General features: G+C 40.2%; 1 protein-coding gene across 9 annotated transcripts in view; it reads left to right on the top strand.

The window, feature by feature from the left end:
* The window catches only part of rcan2 (regulator of calcineurin 2), a 331,626-nt gene that overhangs the window by 211,867 nt on the left and 99,607 nt on the right, over positions 1-20,152 (top strand). For 4 of the 9 annotated variants that reach the window (XM_069886745.1, XM_069886744.1, XM_069886746.1 and 1 more), the window contains one exon: positions 15,180-15,281. The exons of 2 other annotated variants lie outside the window; for them this stretch is intronic. Coding sequence is in view for 1 of the 7 variants with exons in the window: in XM_069886742.1 (XP_069742843.1) it covers positions 10,636-10,722 (87 nt within the window). In the remaining 6 variants the exon portion in view is untranslated. Of the gene's footprint in view, positions 1-10,458; positions 10,723-15,179; positions 15,282-20,152 lie in introns of those variants that run through there. 3 more of the 9 variants (XM_069886747.1, XM_069886742.1, XM_069886749.1) reach the window with 3 other exon arrangements.

Here is a 20,152-nt window from a genome sequence, read left to right as displayed (position 1 = left end):
GGAACATGAATAACTAATTAAAAGTGGGGGTGGGTGAAAGGCAGGCTGATTAGTAGAATGCACTGAACTCAATGTTCATGCCCTGGGGTTAGAGAGTGCCCAGATGAAAATTGAGGTGTTGTTCCTCCAATCTGCAGGTGGTCAGGGTGGGGTAGTGTGAAAGTCCATGGACAGACATGTGAGCTTGAGAGTGTGACTCAGAATTGAAATGGTTGGCTACGGGGAGGTCGCTTTTGTTGCGGACACAGAGGAGGTGCTGGGTGAAGCGATCTCCTAATCTGTGACCAGTCTCTCTGATGTAGAGAAGGCCACAGAGGGTGTACCAGATACAGTAAATGAGTTCTTTGGAGGTACAGGTGAAGTGTTGCTTTACCTGAAAGGTCTGTTTGGGACCTCAGACCGTGGTAAGGGAAGAGATATGGGTGCAGGTATGACGTCTCCTACGATCACAGTGGAAAGAGCTGGGGTGGGGGGGGTCAGTGGGTGGGGAGAGAAGAGTGCACAAGGTGGTCATGGAGGGAGCGGTCCCTAGGAAGGCTGAGAGGGGAGGAGAAGGATAAATGTGTCTGGTGGTGGGGTCTTGAGTAAGTGCCGGAAATTCCGACGGATAATGTTTTGGATGCGGAGGCTGATAGGGTGATAGGTGAGGACGAGGGGGATTCTGTATTTATTGTTTCTAAGGGTGAGGTGGGCTAGGGCAAATGAGCAGGGAATGGAGGAGATGTGGGTGAGGGCCGAGTTAATAGTGGTGGAGGGGAAGCCACTATTTATGGAAGAAGGCAGACATTTCAGAGGCTCTGGACTGGAAGACCTCATCTTGGGAGCAGATGCGGTGGAGACAGAGAAATTGAGAGAAGGGGATGGAGTCCTTGCAGAGGACAGGATGTGAGGCAAGTAGTCCAGGTAGTTGTGGGAGTTAGAGGTTTTGTAATAAATGTCAGTGGGAAGTCTGTCTCCTGAGAGGGAGACAGAGATCCAAAAAAGGGAGAGTGTCATCGGAGATGGACCAGTTAAGTTTAAGGTGGAAATTGGTTGCAAAATATTTGGTACTGTTCTGGATTTCTCATGTGCCTTAACTGTAGTTATCTGTAATCAACTCTTACTATTTGCAACTGCCTGTGATTGCCTTTTGCAGACTTTGTGTCTCACATAATTCCTACTGTAATTTATTCATGTTGTCAACTATTGTTTTTTGGCTTTCCAATTGATTGAGGCCTGTTAGAATGTACGGTAAATATCACTTCCTCTCCCAACAGCCTTCATACATGATGCTCCAGCATGGCACCATAAATAGCAAGTTGTTTTCACTCTCCCTGCACAGTTCTGTGCAGAATGTCAGCATGAGTTCAGAACCGCTGAGCCAGTTGGTCACTTACCGCTGGCTCTGGGGGGAGCTGTGTAGTGGTACGCTTGGAGGGAGTGGGCAGAACTAGCGCTAACAGCTCCTGTCTTGTGACGGCTAGACACAAAATCCTTTTTTTTTCTTTGGCTTGGCTTCGCGGACGAAGATTTATGGAGGGGGTAAAAAGTCCACGTCAGCTGCAGGCTCGTTTGTGGCTGACAAGTCCGATGCGGGACAGGCAGACACGATTGCAGCGGTTGCAGGGGAAAATTGGTTGGTTGGGGTTGGGTGTTGGGTTTTTCCTCCTTTGCCTTTTGTCAGTGAGGTAGGCTAGGCGGTCTTCTTCAAAGGAGGTTGCTGCCCGCCAAACTGTGAGGCGCCAAGATGCACGGTTTGAGGCGATATCAGCCCACTGGCGGTGGTCAATGTGGCAGGCACCAAGAGATTTCTTTAGGCAGTCCTTGTACCTTTTCTTTGGTGCACCTCTGTCACGGTGGCCAGTGGAGAGCTCGCCATATAACACGATCTTGGGAAGGCGATGGTCCTCCATTCTGGAGACGTGACCCATCCAGTGCAGCTGGATCTTCAGCAGCGTGGACTCGATGCTGTCGACCTCTGCCATCTCGAGTACTTCGACGTTAGGGATGTAAGCGCTCCAATGGATGTTGAAGATGGAGCGGAGACAACGCTGGTGGAAGCGTTCTAGGAGCCGTAGGTGGTGCCGGTAGAGGACCCATGATTCGGAGCCGAACAGGAGTGTGGGTATGACAACGGCTCTGTATACGCTTATCTTTGTGAGGTTTTTCAGTTGGTTGTTTTTCCAGACTCTTTTGTGTAGTCTTCCAAAGGCGCTATTTGCCTTGGCGAGTCTGTTGTCTATCTCATTGTCGATCCTTGCATCTGATGAAATGGTGCAGCCGAGATAGGTAAACTGGTTGACCGTTTTGAGTTTTGTGTGCCCGATGGAGATGTGGGGGGCTGGTAATCATGTCCGTGAACTACTCTTTGCAGACGATGGCGCTTTAGTTGCCCATTCAGAGCCAGCTCTTCAGCGCTTGACGTCCTGCTTTGCGGAAACTGCCAAAATGTTTGGCCTGGAAGTCAGCCTGAAGAAAACTGAGGTCCACACAACATCCTATCTACTGGCAATTAGCCATTATAGTCACAAGGCATAGTGACTCAGCAGAACCCGCAGGTCTACTGAGAAGCCTTGGCCTACTCAACATACCTACATCATGAGGTTGTTCGCACTTCAGATGTCATGATGCCAGGTCACATGTTGCATGTCTATGTTAAGCATGACAGCACGTCAATAAACTTTTCTACTCTTCTCTGGCTGACAATTTCAGGTGTGGTCTCATTTTTCCTAGCACTTCAACATGATGGCATAAACATCATCTGCCACAATGCATTAGTACTTCTTCACATTTTAACATAGAATCAAGTTCAACTTTATTACTGTATTATCTAACTGTACATATACAGCCAGATGAAACAGTGTTTCTCTGGACCATGCTGCACACACATACACAGCACATAATAATCAAATATATAATTGAAGGTATGATTTTAAATAAATATATAGAGATGATTTACTCTGTTATCCTGTTCTCAAATCTCACAGGCTGCAGGAAGCAGCTATTTCCCAGCCTGACAATCCTGATTTTGATACTCCTGTACTTGATGCCAATGGGTCAAAGATGCTGTGTGCTGGATAGAAAGGGTACTCTAAATCACTGAGTGACCATTCATCCCATCAGGTCCATGCCACATCTTAGCACAACAACCTCAATTGCCCGATTATTTTCCTACAACTGTATATCTCACACATTCACCAACTTCTCTTTGCTTCTTTTTCCACCAATCTGTAATAAGGATTATTATACAGTTGGCTAATTAACCTACCAGTATGACTTTGGAACATGATAGGAAACCAGAGCACACCCATCAGAAGCCCATGAGGTAATAGAGAGAACATACACTCTCCATACAAACAGTACAGGCCAGATTAGAACCTTGTCTATTGAAATTGTGCTAATTTCATAGAGTTTCTTCTTGACAGTTAGAATGCTCCAGAAGAAGACAGGACTGCAATTGACCAATCCCACATATGATTTTTACTGCCTAGTGTCATTGATTAACCAGATATAGTTCAAAATTGAACTACTACTACACAAGTATTCAGTAAAGAAAACCAACTGAAGAAGTTTTGTCAAAGAATTGCACTGCTCATGCCTCTGAGGTAAGTGAATATATTAAGGGGATGCAGCTTTATTGAGGTTTGGTATGCAACTGCCTTGATCAAGACAGAATGAACAGAAATGGACTGAGGCATGGTTGGTAAATCCTGCATTGTCTATAAGGAGTTTGTACCATACAACATAGGAGCAAAAATAGGTTTTTCAGCCCATCGAGTCTGCCCTGCCATTTGATCATGAGCTGATCCATTTTCCCACCTAACCCCACTGCCCGGCCTTCTCCCCATAAACTTTGATGTTCTGGCTAATCAAGACCCTGTCAATCTCTGCATGAAATACACCTAATGGCCTGGCTCCACATCTGCCTGTGGCAACACATTCCACAGACTTACCACCCACTGGTTGAAGAAATTCCTCTGCATCTCTGTTCTAAACAGATGCCCTTCAATCCTGGTTGTGCCCTCTTGTCCTGGGCTCTCCCACCATGGGAATCAACCTTCCAACATTTACTCTCTCCATGCCTTTCAACATTCAAAATGTCTTAATGAGATCTCCCCTCATTCTTCTAAATTCCAATATGTACAGGCCAAGAGCTGTCAAATGCTTCTCATATTGACAACCCTTTCAATCCAAGATTCATCTTTGAGCAGTTTGGGCTCCTTGTTTAAGAAAGTGCTTATGTTGGAGAGGGTTCCGAGGAGGTACACACAGTACTTTAAGTGAGGTCACATCCATGCTCTTATATTCCATTCCAGCATTGCATTTTCCTTCACTACTAACTCAACATGCAAGGTTACCTTCAGGTTATCCTGCATGAGGATTTCAGATCCCTTTCCATCTGGGTATTTTCCATTTTCTCCCCATTTAAAAAACGTATACAGAGCCGTTGTCATACCCACACTCCTGTTCGGCTCCGAATCATGGGTCCTCATGGGGTGAGAGTAGAGGTGCGATAAATGGATGAGATAAAGTTAAGAGTTTGATTAACTTTGAAGAGGAAGCCATGGTTCAGGAAGGAGAACATCTCAGAAGGTGGAAATTGGCTGCAAAAGTGAAAAGATTTTCAAGTTATGGACGAGTGCAGGAAGTAGCATTGAGTTGAGGAGTGAACAGAAATGAAACCTGTGAGTCATTTTCTCTCCACTTGGGTGTGGTGATTATGGGTGTTCACCCATTGTTTACCATTATCTTCCTCAGAACTATCATTCAATCCCATTCCTACCCCATTTTCCCTGCAGACATCTGACCTGTGAATTATTGCTCATATCTTACCCAATGAAATGGCCACACATTTTTTTTTCTGGTTTGAATTTTGTTCTAACACACGGGCAATTCATTATATTAATGGTTCCTACCATTTTAACAAGAGTATTTACACATTGTCCAAATTAAGCAGCATCGCTTGAAGTAATAACAAAACCCAAAAAAACTTGCTGCATTTAACAGAAAGACCATGTTATCCACATAATTCTTTAACCTGTGACTTCTCCAAGTTTTACAAAGTGTCTTCCAATTCCAATTTTACAAATATTGTAAAATCCCTGGTATCTAGCACCTACGAGGATTGGTAAATGCCAGATAAGTGAATTTCCCAGTTGCTTGAGACTGTGTGTTGCGTGAATGGAGAATTAATGGCAAGGTGTGCCTCTTTTAAACTTCCATATTTTTTACCCATTTATTTTCTGTTATTTCGCCCCCCCCACCCCCCCCCCCCACCCCCGCCTGTTGCTTGAGACCTGCCGGCTGCTGAATTTCCAGATAACAATTGAGATTTTAGGAGATGTTTTTGTCTGAAACCACGTTTTGAAAGGTAGTTTAAATTATGACCTCTCAGATAATGTAAAGCATTCCATTGCACAATCTTCCACACATTCTTATTCTAAGTACATTCCTGACCAACATTTATACACCATGTTTAAATCCGATTATCAGATAATTTATTTCATAATTAATTATCAAACTTTTCTCTGCAAATTCATTGCCAAGTTACCTGACATTTCAAAAATATGATCTAACCTAATATTTGGATAACTATTATCTAAGCATGAATTGCTTTTCTCTTCAAGGAAGGTTAGGCAGAACGTTAGCAGAATTAATCATATTGTGGTTAAGCATACAAGTCAAATTATATACTTGCATCTAACGCTGGTTTTCTTGCCTAGTAATTAAACTACTGAGCACAGGAATGTATCGTTTGATGTTGCACACTAGATGGCTATGTTATCTCGAGGGAAACAGTTTCTCAAAACTGTTGTTGCTGCACTAATGTAACTTTGATGGATGCGTCGGTGAAATGCTGTTAATGCAGGATCAAGTCTGATGACACTCCTGACAGGTCGTGAGGCTACAGATGTGTTTGGTCTTAATCCACAAAATGTTTTCTTGCTGCCGTCATTGCTGTCATATTGCATCACAACACACAAGTTGAATCATCAAAGATGAAACTGAAAATGTGCACTCAAGCAGAATGATTTACGTCAGGCATCCTGATCAGATGCCAAATCCTTGCTGGAAAGTAAATCTTTTACTCCAGTTATCAGTGCTGAAGTCACTCAGTTATTCAGCTCCTAACCTCATTACAGCCTTGCCAAACTTAATTAAAGAACTGAACTGCAGAGGTGAAGTGAGAGTAACTGCCTTTGACATTAAGGCAGCATTTGATCAAATACAGCATCAATAAGCCCTGGCTAAACTAGAGTCAATGAGAATCAGGGAGAAAACTCTCTGGGGTGGTGGAAATTATTCCTAGCACAAAGGTGCATGGTTGTGGTGGTTGAAGGTCAATCATCCAGCTACAGTTCATCACTGCAGGAGCTCCTCCGGATAGTGCCCACAGACCAACTATCTTCGGCCTGCTTCATTAATTATTTTCCTTTAAATGTAAAGTTAAAACTAGGGATATTTGTTAATGATTGACCAAATGTTCAGCATTATTACTTACTCCTCAGATAATGAAGCAGTCCAGCTCCAAAGGCAGCAAGACCTAGACAATAACAAGGGCTGGATGATGGGTAGAAATGACACTATCCAACAAGTAAAAACACAGCTATCCCTCCCTGACTTCAATGGCGCTACCATTGATGAATCCCCCACTATCAAAATCCTGGGGGCTTACCATTGACAAGAAACTGAAATGGAGTAGCCATATATCCACAATGTGGCTCTAAGAGTAGGTCAGTGGTCAAGGACCCTGCAGTGAGTATGTCACCTCCTAATTCCCCAATCCCATTCACCATTTAAAACCTCAAGTCAGAAGTATGATAAAATATATTCACTTGTCTGGATAAGCACAGCTTTGCACCACTTCGGAAGCTTCACACTATTTCATAAAAACCTAAATGACAACCGTTCACCCACTCCACCACAAACACACAATAGCAATATCTTGAACCATCTGCAGGATGAGTCTAGTAATTCACCAAGCCCTTTAACCAACACCTTCCAAACCTGCAACCTCAACAGAGCAAGGGCAACAAAATCATTGGAACACTAGCACATGGAAATTGCCTTCCAAGCCACACACTTGGAAATCTATTGCTGCTTTTATGCCATTGCTGAGACAAAGTCCTAGAACTCCCTCTGTAGTAGCTTTGTCAATAGAACTTGCCCCTCAAGAAAGGCAGTGATTCAAGTATAGGTTATGCAGTTCAGCCACCTTCTCAAGGGCAATTAAGGATGGTCAATTAAATGCAAGCTCAACCTGTGAGGCTCTCATCCTCTGAATGAATAAAAAAGAGTACTGCCAATTTTTTTTTTGTTAGGGTACACATGGAAAAAGTTGGCATATGTAATTTATAATGAAAAATGGGAGGCAGGAGGTTTGCTAAAAGAGGTGGTACGGTTAGTGTAGCAATTAGTGCAAGGCTATTACAACGCCAATGACCTGAGTTTGAATCTGGTGCTGCCTGTCAGGAGTTTGTACATTCTCCTCATTTGCTTGTGTTTTCCCCGGGTGCTTCAGTTTCCTTCTACCCTTCAAAACGTATGGGGTTGCAGGTTAGTTTGGGGGAAATTGGGTGGCACGGGTTTAAATGGCTAGAATTGGCTTCTACCATGCTGTAAATAAATTTAATTTTTTTTTAATTCGAAAGTCATTGGATTGATTGTTTTCAAACATGAACCGAAAGAATGATAGAAAATTACAACACAGAAATGGGCATATTTGGACCACTTTCCAAATCGACCTTAATGCTTATCCATACTAATCCCACTTGTCCAGATTGGCCTATGTCCCTCTGTTCCTTTTTTATCTCAGTAACTGTCCCAATACCTTTTGAATGCTGTATTTGTATCACCCCCCCCCCCCCACCTCCTTTGGTCTCTCATTCCAAATATTCACCACTCTGTGTAGAAAACCTACCCCTCAGATCTTTCTCCACTCTCACCATGAACTTGTTCTAGTTCTATATAACCATATAACCACTTACAGCACAGAACAGGCCAGTTTGGCCCTATTAGTCCATGCCGTAACAAATCCCCACCCTCCTAGTCCCACTGACCAGCACCCGGTCCATACCCCTCCAGTTGTCTCCTCTCCATGTAACTATCCAGTCTATCCTTAAATGTAACCAATGATCCCGCCTCAACCACGTCTGCCGGAAGCTTATTCCACATCCGTACCACCCTTTGCGTAAAGAAATTTCTCCTCATGTTCCCCTTATAATTTTCCCCCTTCAATCTTAAACCATGCCCTCTAGTTTGAATCTCCCCCCCTCTTAATTGAAAAAGCCTATCCACATTTACTCTGTCTGTCCCTTTTAAAATCTTAAACACCTCTATCAAGTCACTCCTCAATCTTCTACGCTCCAGAGAAAAAAGCCCTAGTCTGCACAACCTTTCCCTGTAACTCAAACCTTGAGTTAACTAAACTACCCTGTGCTGGGGAAATCATGGGTCCTCTACCGGCATCACCTACAGCTCCTAGAACGTTGTCTCCGCTCCATCCTCAACATTCATGGGAGCGACTTCATCCCTAATATCGAAGTACTCGAGATGGCAGAGGCCGACAGCATCGAATCCACGCTGTTGAAGATCCAACTGCACTGGGTGGGTCACGTCTCCAGAATGGAGGACCATCGCCTTCCCAAGATCGTGTTATATGGCGAGCTCTCCACTGGCCACCGTGACAGAGGTGCACCAAAGAAGAGGTACAAGGACTGCCTAAAGAAATCTCTTGGTGCCTGCCACATTGACCCCCGCCAGTGGGCTGATATCGCCTCAAACCATGCATCTTGGCGCCTCACAGTTCGGCGGGCAGCAACCTCCTTTGAAGAAGACCGCAGACCCCACCTCACTGACAAAAGACAAAGGAGGAAAAACCCAACACCCAACCCCAACCAACCAATTTTTCGCTGCAACCGTGTCTGCCTGTCCCACATCGGACTTGTCAGCCACAAACGAGCCTGCAGCTGACGTGGACATTTACCCCTCCATAAATCTTCGTCTGCGAAGCCAAGCCAAAGAACCACTTCCCTTCTGCCTTTTACATTGGGCTGAGAATAAACCCAGCCTGTCCATTCTCAAATTTAAACTACAGCTCTACTTTTCAGAGAACATTCAGTTGTATCTCTTCTGATCTTTATTCCTCCAACATCCTCACTGTAGTGTGTTGACCAGAATTGTGGTCTAATTGCATCTCTCTTACAGTGTTTTGTTCCAGAAAGGCAAGAACGCCAAATGCTTTTCTCTACCCTTGTGCATTTGTCACCACTCTCAGGGAACAATAGACTTGCACCCCAAGGTATCAATGTCCAGCAGCATTCCTAATATACCTACTGTTTATTCTAAATGTCCAAGTAAAGTGCATTATATCACAGTTGTCTGAAATAAATTCCATCTGCCATTATTCCCCTAAATTTCCAGCTGGTTTATGGCCCGCTTTCTCTTTAATGAATCCTCTTTATTATCTATGACTCAATTAATTTTTGTATCATCTCCAAACTAATGAATCAATCCTCTATATTGTGATCTAAGTAATTTACATGCATACACATGTGTATGTATTATAGAAATATATTAATATATTAAAAACAACAAAGGTCCCAGCATTGATCCCCGTGGTACACCACTTGTTTCATTGTTTCAAATTTCCAGTCAGAAAGCACCCATCTGCCACTACCCACTTGCCTCCTATCACTCATCCTAGTTTGGATTCAGTTGCAGACTCTCTTGCCGTGAGCATTCATCCATTTCAGGAACACAACTGCTGTTTAGCCTGGGAGAAAAGTCTTGTTAGAACTGAGTCCAGTTCTTGAGCAAGCAAAAGCTTTTCTAAATGAAGTGTTCTTTCTCTGGGAACAAAAAAACACCCTCAGGTTTAGTTCCTTAAATAAGAAAACACAATCAAAGTGCTTGTCAGAATGTCTGTTGGCTGCGTAATTGCAAATGCTTTACTTTTCTCCTTGACATAGTGAGAAAAACATAATGAAATTAAGGCGAGCTGCTTCCATTCACTGGAGTGAAAGTCACAGCAACTGAGTGTATTTTCCTCTAATAATGGTTGTGATTTAAGAGGAAATATTCCAGTGCTTTGGAAATCAGCCATCAAGAATTACATCGTTTTGTTTAAGGTGAAAAATAATCCAGTGCTAAAAATATCACAGAATACTCTCTTAAATTAACAATTCATCCACTTACTTATTATTGTAGTGGAGAAATGTTATGGTAGACTATTTTATGTGTGTGAGTGAAGCTTTTGAGTGGCACATTACTGTTGGGGTGAGTCAGAGCCTGCACTGTGGTAGACAACACTGTTTTCATGGATAGGCCTAACTCATAATCATGGTCAGTTTGCTTCACTGAATAGCTTCAAGATAAAAGTCTGAAAAAAAAAAATGAATTTGGCTGATGTCAGTCTGGCAGTGATGTCATTGCCTAGAGAGAGAGTGTTTAGTGCTGTTCAGCCCTCCTGCTGCAGTAGAGTCAGGGCTCCGAGACAGAATCAGCCATTTACTGGCTGAGAGGTAGCTGTACTGGCTTTAAGATAGACAGCTTCCAGCAGTAGACCTTTGTCTTTTAATTGTTGATGCTGCTTGTCCTGTTAGTTTGTGAAGTGAGCTTTACAAAGAGTGCAGTACCGTTTTGGTGAATGGGAGGATGCCAGCTCTTAACATGGACTGTGAGCTTTCGACTCTGCTTGCCTGTTTGGTCGATGTGGAAGTTTTTACCAGCCAAGAAATAAAGGTATTCTATTTAATATTACCTTAACTTTGTCAGCTATTTTTAAATATTTAGACCAAGCTTCCAGTGTGATATTAAGTTCCATCTGCACTTAAAGCAGCTGTATAGATATTAAAATCTTGTTCAGGAGATGTTTTACACAGTACAGAAGAAATGATGATTTTTTTTCTCTCTCTGTAATTACTCAGAAAATTAAAATGTCTTCTAATTTCTAATAAAAAGGAAAATATACTTTACAAAGCAAATTATGTATTAGATTATCTACTGATAAATTCTCCCTTTAGCTGCTTGTTGGTTCTTGGTTGTACAAATTAGCATATTTCCCCATGTAATCAATGCTGGATGTCCCAATTCTTCCCTGAAAGTTTAAGGAATTGGCTATGCCCGCTAGTTGCTCTTACTTAGCCAGTATTTAATAAAGGATTTGAATAAATGAACATTTTAACATTAAAATAATTAGTTTAGAATGCCTGAAGAGCACTGGGGAAAAAAAATGAAGTATTTAAACCAGCTTGATGGAAGAACAAAATATATTGACAGTTAATTAGGATGCAATTATGTGTCTCATTAAATTACGATGCCCACATAATTATTATCTATTCTTCTCAGGAAATAATAGTTGAAATTTCACTGCATGTACAAAGAACAGTGAACAACATCTCACAATAATTAGTTGCAGGTCAAAAATATAATGCAAGGTTGCATTATATGCCTTAATGTGCAGAGTCTGTAGATATATAAATATATTCAGTGCACCTTGGTTTCACATGAGAATCTGACTGACCACCAAGCTGAGCTGGCCTTTGAGGAAGGATCACAAAATTAACTTGGAACACTTTGTTCAAGGGTGATGATATATTTTGAAAGATTATATATATTTTAATTTGCAAGGCATCCAACACTAAACTCATGAAAAAAGTTTTGCTTTTGCGTATTTTTTAAGTTTTAGTTTTTTTTATTTATTATTTGGATGAATCGCATGCAATGGATGTATACTAATTGAGTAAGCTTAATTTTTATAATAAATCCAGCCTCAATGATATTGATTAAACTTTACAAAGTTACTTATTTTAAACATGAGGGATTTTTTTTCACAAAGGTTGCTGTAAAATACTACATGATGACAAAGTTCATGGTGATTTTTTTTAATGATGTCAATAAGTAAGTCAGTTTGAGCAGTGATTTAAGAAAGGAAAACATGTCAAAATGCATTTAATTTAGAGCAAAGATTTTGCTGGAATCATGCATTAGTCCCACAGCAGAAACTTGGATTCCTGTTCTCTTTCTGGTAAATTAGTGGGTGTCATAATATGAAAAATACTTGCTATTTTTACATTCACATTCCTTTCATGACCTCTGCTTCTTGGCCCTGATGTCAACGAGAGGAGTTTTTTTTTCATTACTTTGTTTAGATCCTGTATGATATAAAACTAATATAAAAGCTCCCTCTAACCTTTTGTGATCAAAGGACAGAGGTCATAGCTTCTCCAGACTCTCAGCGCAACCAAGGTTCCTCATGCCTGAAATCAGTCTATTTTTCTCTTCTGTCTGTCCAAAGGCTTTATATTCCTCCAAAATTGTGCTGTCTAAATGAAAAACAGTGCTCCATTTGAGACTGAGCATTAGTGCATCGATGTTCCTCATAACCTTTTGGGTTACTTCTTGGTTTCTATAGCCCAGGATTCTGTATTGCAGTATCTCACCTTACACTGCATGTCAAATCAGCATTTCAAGATTATTTTTGCTCAGTTTTGCTTGTGTTCAATCTACTGATGTCAGAGTTCTGTCATTTGGGTGTTGGTAAGTCATTTCTGCCTGCATATAGTATCCCTATTCTTGATCGCATTGGAAATTATTGAGAATTCTCTCTCTATAAGTGACTTGAAGAATAAGAAAATAGGAGGAGGAGGAGGAGGAGGCAACCTGGCCCTTCAAACCCACACTGACATTCAATATGATAATGGTTGATCATCCAGGCCTCAACGTATGTGCCAGTTCCAAATAGCCCTCCATAACCTGCTCCTTCAAAAATATATCCATGTCTTTTTTTGAACTTCTTAAGGCAAGTCAAATTTCATCTGATTGCACATGTATAACCCGATGAAACAGCGTTCTCAGTGCAAAGCACACAGCAAACAGCCAGACATAACACACATACAGACAAACAATATATATGCAGAAATAAATATTGTTTTGAAAATATGAATGTCTCAGGTAGTTAGTGTGAGCAGTTCCAATGGTTGTTCAGCATTCTTATTGCCCATAAAGAAGCTGTTTCTCAGCCTGGTAGTGCTAGCACCAATACTCCTGTATACCTTTCCTGACAACAACACCTGAAGATGCTGTGTGCGGGGTGGTATAGGTCTTCGATAATTTTGCAAACTCTCTTCAGATAACAATTCTGGTAGATCATGTCAATGCGAGGAGGGAGACTCCTCTTTGCCACTCTTATGGTCCTGTGGATTGGCCTCTGATCCATTTCTCTGCAGCAACCTCACCACACTGTAAAGCAGTCGGCCAGGACACCATTGTTGGAGCTCCAGTAGAAGGTTGGCATGATGGTGGCCAGTAGCCTTGCCTGTTTCAGTCTTCTCAGCAAGATTAGTTGCTGTTTTTCCTTCCTGATAAGTGATGAGATGTGTGTCCATGATAGGTCACTAGTTAAGTGAACTCCAAGGAACTTGGTGCTCTCTGCTCTCTCCACTATAGAGTTATTGATGTGTAGTAGAGGGTGGTTGTTTCTGGTTCTCCTTAAGTCCATGATCATCTCCTTCATCGTGTGTACTTTGAGACTTGGGTTGTTACTCTTGCACCTTATCACAAGATTTTCCACCTCTACTCTGTAGGGCAACTCATCATTGTTGCTGATGAGGCCAATGACTGATGTGTCATTTGCAATCTTGATAACATTGTTGGAGCTGGATCTAGCGATGAAGTCGTGGGTCAGGAGCATGAACAGGAGTTGGCTGAGCACATGTCAGCTGTGCCAGTTCTGCTACTGTGATCTTTCCATCAGGAAATCCAGAATCCAGTTCAAGGACGGTTTCTCCACGAGCCTCTATTTAAATGGTGAAAAATTTCAGCGTGCTGTTGTGCAGAGAGAGTGAGGACTGCTTGCACATAAATCATAAAAGGTGAATTTGCAGATTCAGGATCTAACTAAAAAGGCAAAAGGATGTTGACCTTCATTGCTACAGAGATTGAGTTTAAAGCATAGAAATTCTTCTGTAATTGTACAGGGTACTGGTAAGGCTGCACTTGAAGTACCTTGTACTCCTCTGGTCTCCTACTTGCGAAAGAACATACTGGCTTTGGAAGTGGTGCTGAGAGAGGTCCATTGAGTTGATTCCTGAAATGAGGGGGTTATCATATGAAGGGAGATGGGACTATGCTCACTGGAATTTAGAAGAATGAGTGTGGGTCATAAAATTATGAAAGGAAGGCAGGGAGGTTGTTTTCACTGGTAGGTGAGACTAGAACTAGGTTCGGGGGAGGAGATTTAGGATGAAGCTGAGGACAATTGTTTCTCTTGCAAATGAATCTGTGGAATTCTTTGCTCAAGGAGGTATCAGAGGCTGTCTCATTGGATGCATTTAAGATACAAATAGATCATTGATTATTAGGGGAATTAAGGGGTTATGGGGAGCAGGCGGATATGTGGAACAGTCCACGACCAGATCAGCCGTGACCTTATCCTGCTCCTATTTTTTATGTTCTTTGAATGCCTCCAGGGAAATAGCCTCCAGGACCCTCTATTCGAGGGAATTCCAGAGATTCATCACCCTCTGCAATAAGAATGAATGCACACACATAATTTCTTTGTTACTATCTTCCAGTCAAATCAATCTGCTTTGTTGGAGGATGCTGCTGTAGGTTTGATTGTTTTAGTTATGCTGTTGTTCAGAAGGATCCATGTAAATTGTAGTTTGCTGCAGAGGGTAGCTTGAAGAGACTGGTTGTTTATGTTCAAGGCTGCACAAGTTTGAATAAACAGTAGCAATCAGTTAACAATATATGCATTGAAAATTCATCTACTGGAGCTATGAATAAAACTATGAATAGAATTCTATACAACTCAGACCAATGCTTCTGCATGACATTGTAATTAATTTGAACGATGCTAATTCATTGTCTAATTCAAATATTGCCCAATTAATTGGACCAGATTCCCAAACTGATACAAAATCTCTTCTTGTGGTCAAGGGTCTTTTTTTTTTAGCAAGGATTTGAACAAGGATTAGATGAATATTAGTCTTTAAATCTCGAACCATAACTGTGGTTTCAGGATATTTTTATTGACTTTCTGTATACATGGGATTAACTTGCCTTTTTTTTGGTTTTTGCAAATTTTATTTCCTTTTCATCCTTCACAGTACCAGAAACAACAGCAGGACAAAGTGACTTATCCAGGGACCAGTGCAATTCATTGTTTGTTTCAATGTGCTTTCTTCCTCGTGCAGCAATGAAAAATCTCGAACCTTTCTGAAGCAGTTTACAGGCTGGAAAATTTCAACACATTTGTTCCTTTCCTTTCATCAGGGAAATCCACCAGCAGAGGCAAGGTGTTTTTTCAGAGAGTGTTTATGCATGAGTATGTAGGACTAAATAAAGCATTTTAAAAAAGTAAATAAAGATAAACCTAACTGAAAGAAAAGAACTATTGTGTTCAATATCTCTGAGCTACATTGCCAGTGAAGTCTGTGCTATGCACTGTGTCATCCTAATGAACATTGTGAAAAACAAACTAATTTTTACTGGTCCAATTATGGAGTTGGAACATCAAATATGGAACAATATGGCAGAGTAAAGGCCCTTTGGCCCACAATGATGTGCCAACCAAAATAAACCCACTCCACAACAATCTGATCCTTCCCCATCTTGTACCCATAAGATTCTAGATTTATTGCATCCATGTGCCTATCTAAGAGTCTTAAATACCAGCCTCCACCAACACTCCCAGCACTGTATGCCAGGCACCACCTCTTTCTGAGTAAATAAAAACTTTTCTCTGACAACTATCCTCTACTTACTTTAAACAGAAAAATAGATGCTGATTGTCCACCCTGTCTACGACCTTCAAAATCTTATATACCTCTATTAAATCACCTCTCATCCTTCATCATTCTGAAGAGAAAAGCCCTAGCTCAGTCAACCTTGCTTCACAAGACATGTTCTCCAATCCAGGAAACATCCTGGTTAATTTCGACTTCACCATTTCTAATGCTTCTACATCCTTTATGTAATTAGGTGACCAGAATTTAACACAATACTTGAAGTGTGGTCTAGCCAGTTTTATAGACCTATATTGTTACCTCACATCTCTTGAACTCAATCCCCCCCCCAACTAATGAAGGCCAGCACACCATATGCCTATCAACTTGCGTGCCAATCTTGAGGGATCCCTTTGATCCTCAAGGGGTTAAAAAATCCTCCTGTTAACCATGAATGCTGCCTTCACCTTTGACTTTCTAAAGTGCATTACTTCACACTTACCAGAATGAACACAAGTCAAGTTTATTATCATCTGATTTTGTGTACAACCTGATGAAATAGTGATCTCTGGTTCTCCATGCAAAACATGCAGAAACACAACCAGATGTAACACGTATGCAGACAAACAATACATAAGCATACTGTACAATGTATATGACAATGAACTCATTGTCATTAATACCATGGCACGGTTAGCACAACACTATTACAGTGCCAGTGACTCAGGTTCAAATCCAGCATTGTCTGTTCTCCCTGTGTCTGCCTGGGTTTCCTCCAAGTGCACCAGTTTCCCTTCAAAAGTGTACAGGGGTGTAGGTTAATTGGTGTATTTGGGCTCATGGGCTGGAAAGGCCTGTGCTCATGGTCTGGAAAGGCCTATAACAGTGCTGTATATTTAACTCTAATAAATTATCACTAATGTTTCTTCCACCACTTCTTTTAAATATTCTGGAATACATACGGTCTGACCCACTGGTTTCGTCACCACCATCTCTTCAGTGATAGTGATTGTATCGAGGTCCTCGCATATTTAATATCTCACTTTGGCATGTTAGATGTTCTTCCATTGTAAAGACCAGCATCCAATAGTCCATCAAGGCTTGGGCCATTTCTGCATTACCCAATATTAATTCCCCCCTTTCATCTTCCAAGGGACTGACATTCACATTAGCTACCCTTTCCACCTTATATAATTATAAAATTACTGTTCCTGTTTTTCTATTTTGTGTTAGTTTACTTTGATAAACTATCTTCTCTTTCTTTATTGCTTGCTTTAGTGGTTCTTCGTAGTGTAAAATGGTGCTGCTTCTGGTTATCCATAATTAACTTTCATCAATTTATTTAAATACATCCTCGAAAAACTAAATTAGGCTTGCGAAGTGTGATATTCCACTCACAACAGCCATGTTGACTATCTCTGAGAAGACTATGTTTCGCCAAATACTCATAAATCCTGAACCTAAGAATTCTCTCCAATAGTTTGCAAACCACTGACATAAAATTTACTAGTCTACAATTCACAAAATTCTTCCCATTACCTTTCATAAACAATGGGACTACAAGTGCCATTCTCCAATCATCTGGTATCTCTCCTGTCGCCATGGAGGATGCAAACATCATTACCAATGCCCCAGCAATCTCTTTTTTTTAAATTTATTTTAAATTTTGCAAGGAATAGAAAAGAAATATAATATAACAAAACATACATGTAAAAAAAAACCCTTATTCCCCTTACCTCCCACTCTCCCACCCCCTATCCTCCCCCCGGAGCTTAACATACAGAAAGAAGGTTATTACAAAATACGAATGTGTAGCGTGCGTTGAATTATAGTGTAAATAAAAATAATAATTACTTAACATTTAGCTTCATATATTTCAAATATGAAGTCCACATATTTTCAAAAAAAGAATAATTATTCCCAAAATTATATGTAATTTTCTCTAAATACAAACATGATTGAATTTCATTTTGCCACCTCCGTATACTTAGGTCTACATAATTTTTCCAAGTTACCGCGATCCATTTCCTAGCTACTGCCAAACTTAAATGAATAAACGCAACCTGAAATTTATCTAAACTTGTTAATGGATTCATATATCCTAATAAGCATAGCCATGGATCCATAAGCAAATCTTCTTGAAATAAATCTCGCAAAAATTGAATAATCCTTTCCCAAAAAGATTTAACTTTTGAGCATTCCCACACAAAATGTATAAAAGTACTTACCTGATCTCCACATTTAAAACACAAATCAGAATCCTGAAAACCATACCTCTTTAACTTTTACAGAGTTAAATATAACTGATGTAAAAAGTTATAATTAACTAAACTATAACGTACGTTAACTAATTTTGTAACACTCTGTAGACATAAATCAAACCATACTTCATCATGAATAACCATAGCTGACTCCTGTTCCCATTTATCTCTTTCTCTCAACACTCCAGACTTCATTTTTGATTGTAATAACAAATACATCTTTGAAACAAACCCTTTCTTTCCCTTATCCATAAGTAGCATTTCAAACTTTGATTGCCTTGGTAATACCAAGTATCAACCAAACTTATTAATTAAAAAATCCCGTATTTGATAATAAGCAAATAATGTGTTTCGTGATATTCCAAACTTCTCCTTAAGTCTATCAAATGAAAGAAATAAACCTGCCTCAAAACAAACTTCAATTAATACCAAACCTTTTAAGTCCCACTCCTTCAAATAAGGATTATGCATTGAGAAGAGAATCAACTGATTTTGATATAGCGGAGTTTTAATTGAGATATTTCTTTCGAACCTACAGACTGATTCTACATTCCATATTTTAAATAAATGAATTAAGACTGGTACTTCATATGTTTGCAAAAGCAATAAATTCCACTTACATGAAAAGTCATTACATAAAAGTCATTACATATGTCTGATCCATCTCCACATATACCCACATTGGTGGTTGGTCAACATCAAACAATCTGCTAATAAACTTCAATTGTGCTGCCTGATAATAATTTTGAAAATGTGGTAAGTGAAGACCTCCCAAGTCATATGACCATGGCAACTTTTGCATCAATACTCTTGATAATTTACCTTTTCATAAAAAAAAGTACTGCCTTATTCAATTCTTTGAAAAGTTTCCCCAGTACCAAACATGGAATTGATTGAAACAAATACTGAATACATGGATAGATATTCATTTTAACACAGTTTACTCGGCCAGTTAATGTCAATGGTAAATCTTTCCATTGATTCAAATCAGATTTAATCCTATTTAACAGAGGTAAATAATTTAAACTATTCAAATTCTTAAATTCCTTATCAATAAATACTCCTAAATTCATAATCTTCTCAGACCATTTAAAATTAGTAATTTGCCTACAGTCTGAATAATCTTCTTCAGATATTGGTAATATCTCACTTTTCTCCCAATTTACTTTATATCCTGACATTGACTCATAGTGTTCCAATAGTTCTTGTAAGGGTCGTAATGAACTCTTTGGATTAGATAAATATATCAATGTTATCTGCAAATAAGTTGATTTTATATTTATGTTGTCCAAATGTAATATATTGAATTTGTCATATTCTGTCTAATCGCTTGAGCTAAAAGTTCTATTACTAATGCAAACAAGGCTGGTGACAATGGACAACCCTGTCTAGTTGATCTACACAAATTAAATGCTTGAGAAATCTGACCATTTGTCACCACTTGTGCAAAAGGGTTCTTGTATAATGCCTTAATCCAACCTATAAAAAATGGCCCAAACTTAAATCTTTTTAACACTTTAAATAAAAATTTCCACTCTACACGATCAAAAGTTTAATCAGCATCCAATGCTAAGCCCCAGCAATCTCTTCATTCACTTCCTGGGTTTATTGCATCTGGTCCTGGAGACTTGTCTATCTGAATGTTTTTAAGTAGATCCAGCACTTCCTATTTCTTAAATTCGGCATGTTGCTATACATTAGCCTTTTCAACACGGACCTCACATTCACCAAGATCCCTTTTACAGATCAACACTCAAGGAAAATATTTATTTAAGATCTCCCCTACCTTCCAATACACACGTTCCCCCCTTTATCCCTAATCAGCCCTTCTCTCACTCAGTCATCCTTTCTGTTCTTCACGCATGTGTAGAATGCCTTATATTTTTCCTTCATCTTATTTGCCAAGGGTTTCTTGAGCCCTCTTCTGGCTTTCCTAAGTTCCTTCTGACCTACCATATAATTCTCATGACTCCTCCCTTACCCTTGCTCCCTAAACCTTATATTTGCTTCTTTTTTCCTCTTGATTAGAAGTTGGCTGTAACCTTTGCCATTCTGCCAGTGACAGATGGCTTGCATAGACTTAATTTGGACAGTCCTTCTCAACTTGAATATTTTGAGGTTCTTACCAAGGAGCATTGAGAGTCTGCAGTCTTCTTCCACCAACCATTCCACAACCATGCT

Source organism: Narcine bancroftii, chromosome 6 (assembly GCF_036971445.1).
Source record: "Narcine bancroftii isolate sNarBan1 chromosome 6, sNarBan1.hap1, whole genome shotgun sequence".
In the NCBI taxonomy this organism is placed as follows: Eukaryota; Metazoa; Chordata; class Chondrichthyes; order Torpediniformes; family Narcinidae; genus Narcine; species Narcine bancroftii.
This window is presented reverse-complemented; position numbering and strand designations above follow the sequence as displayed.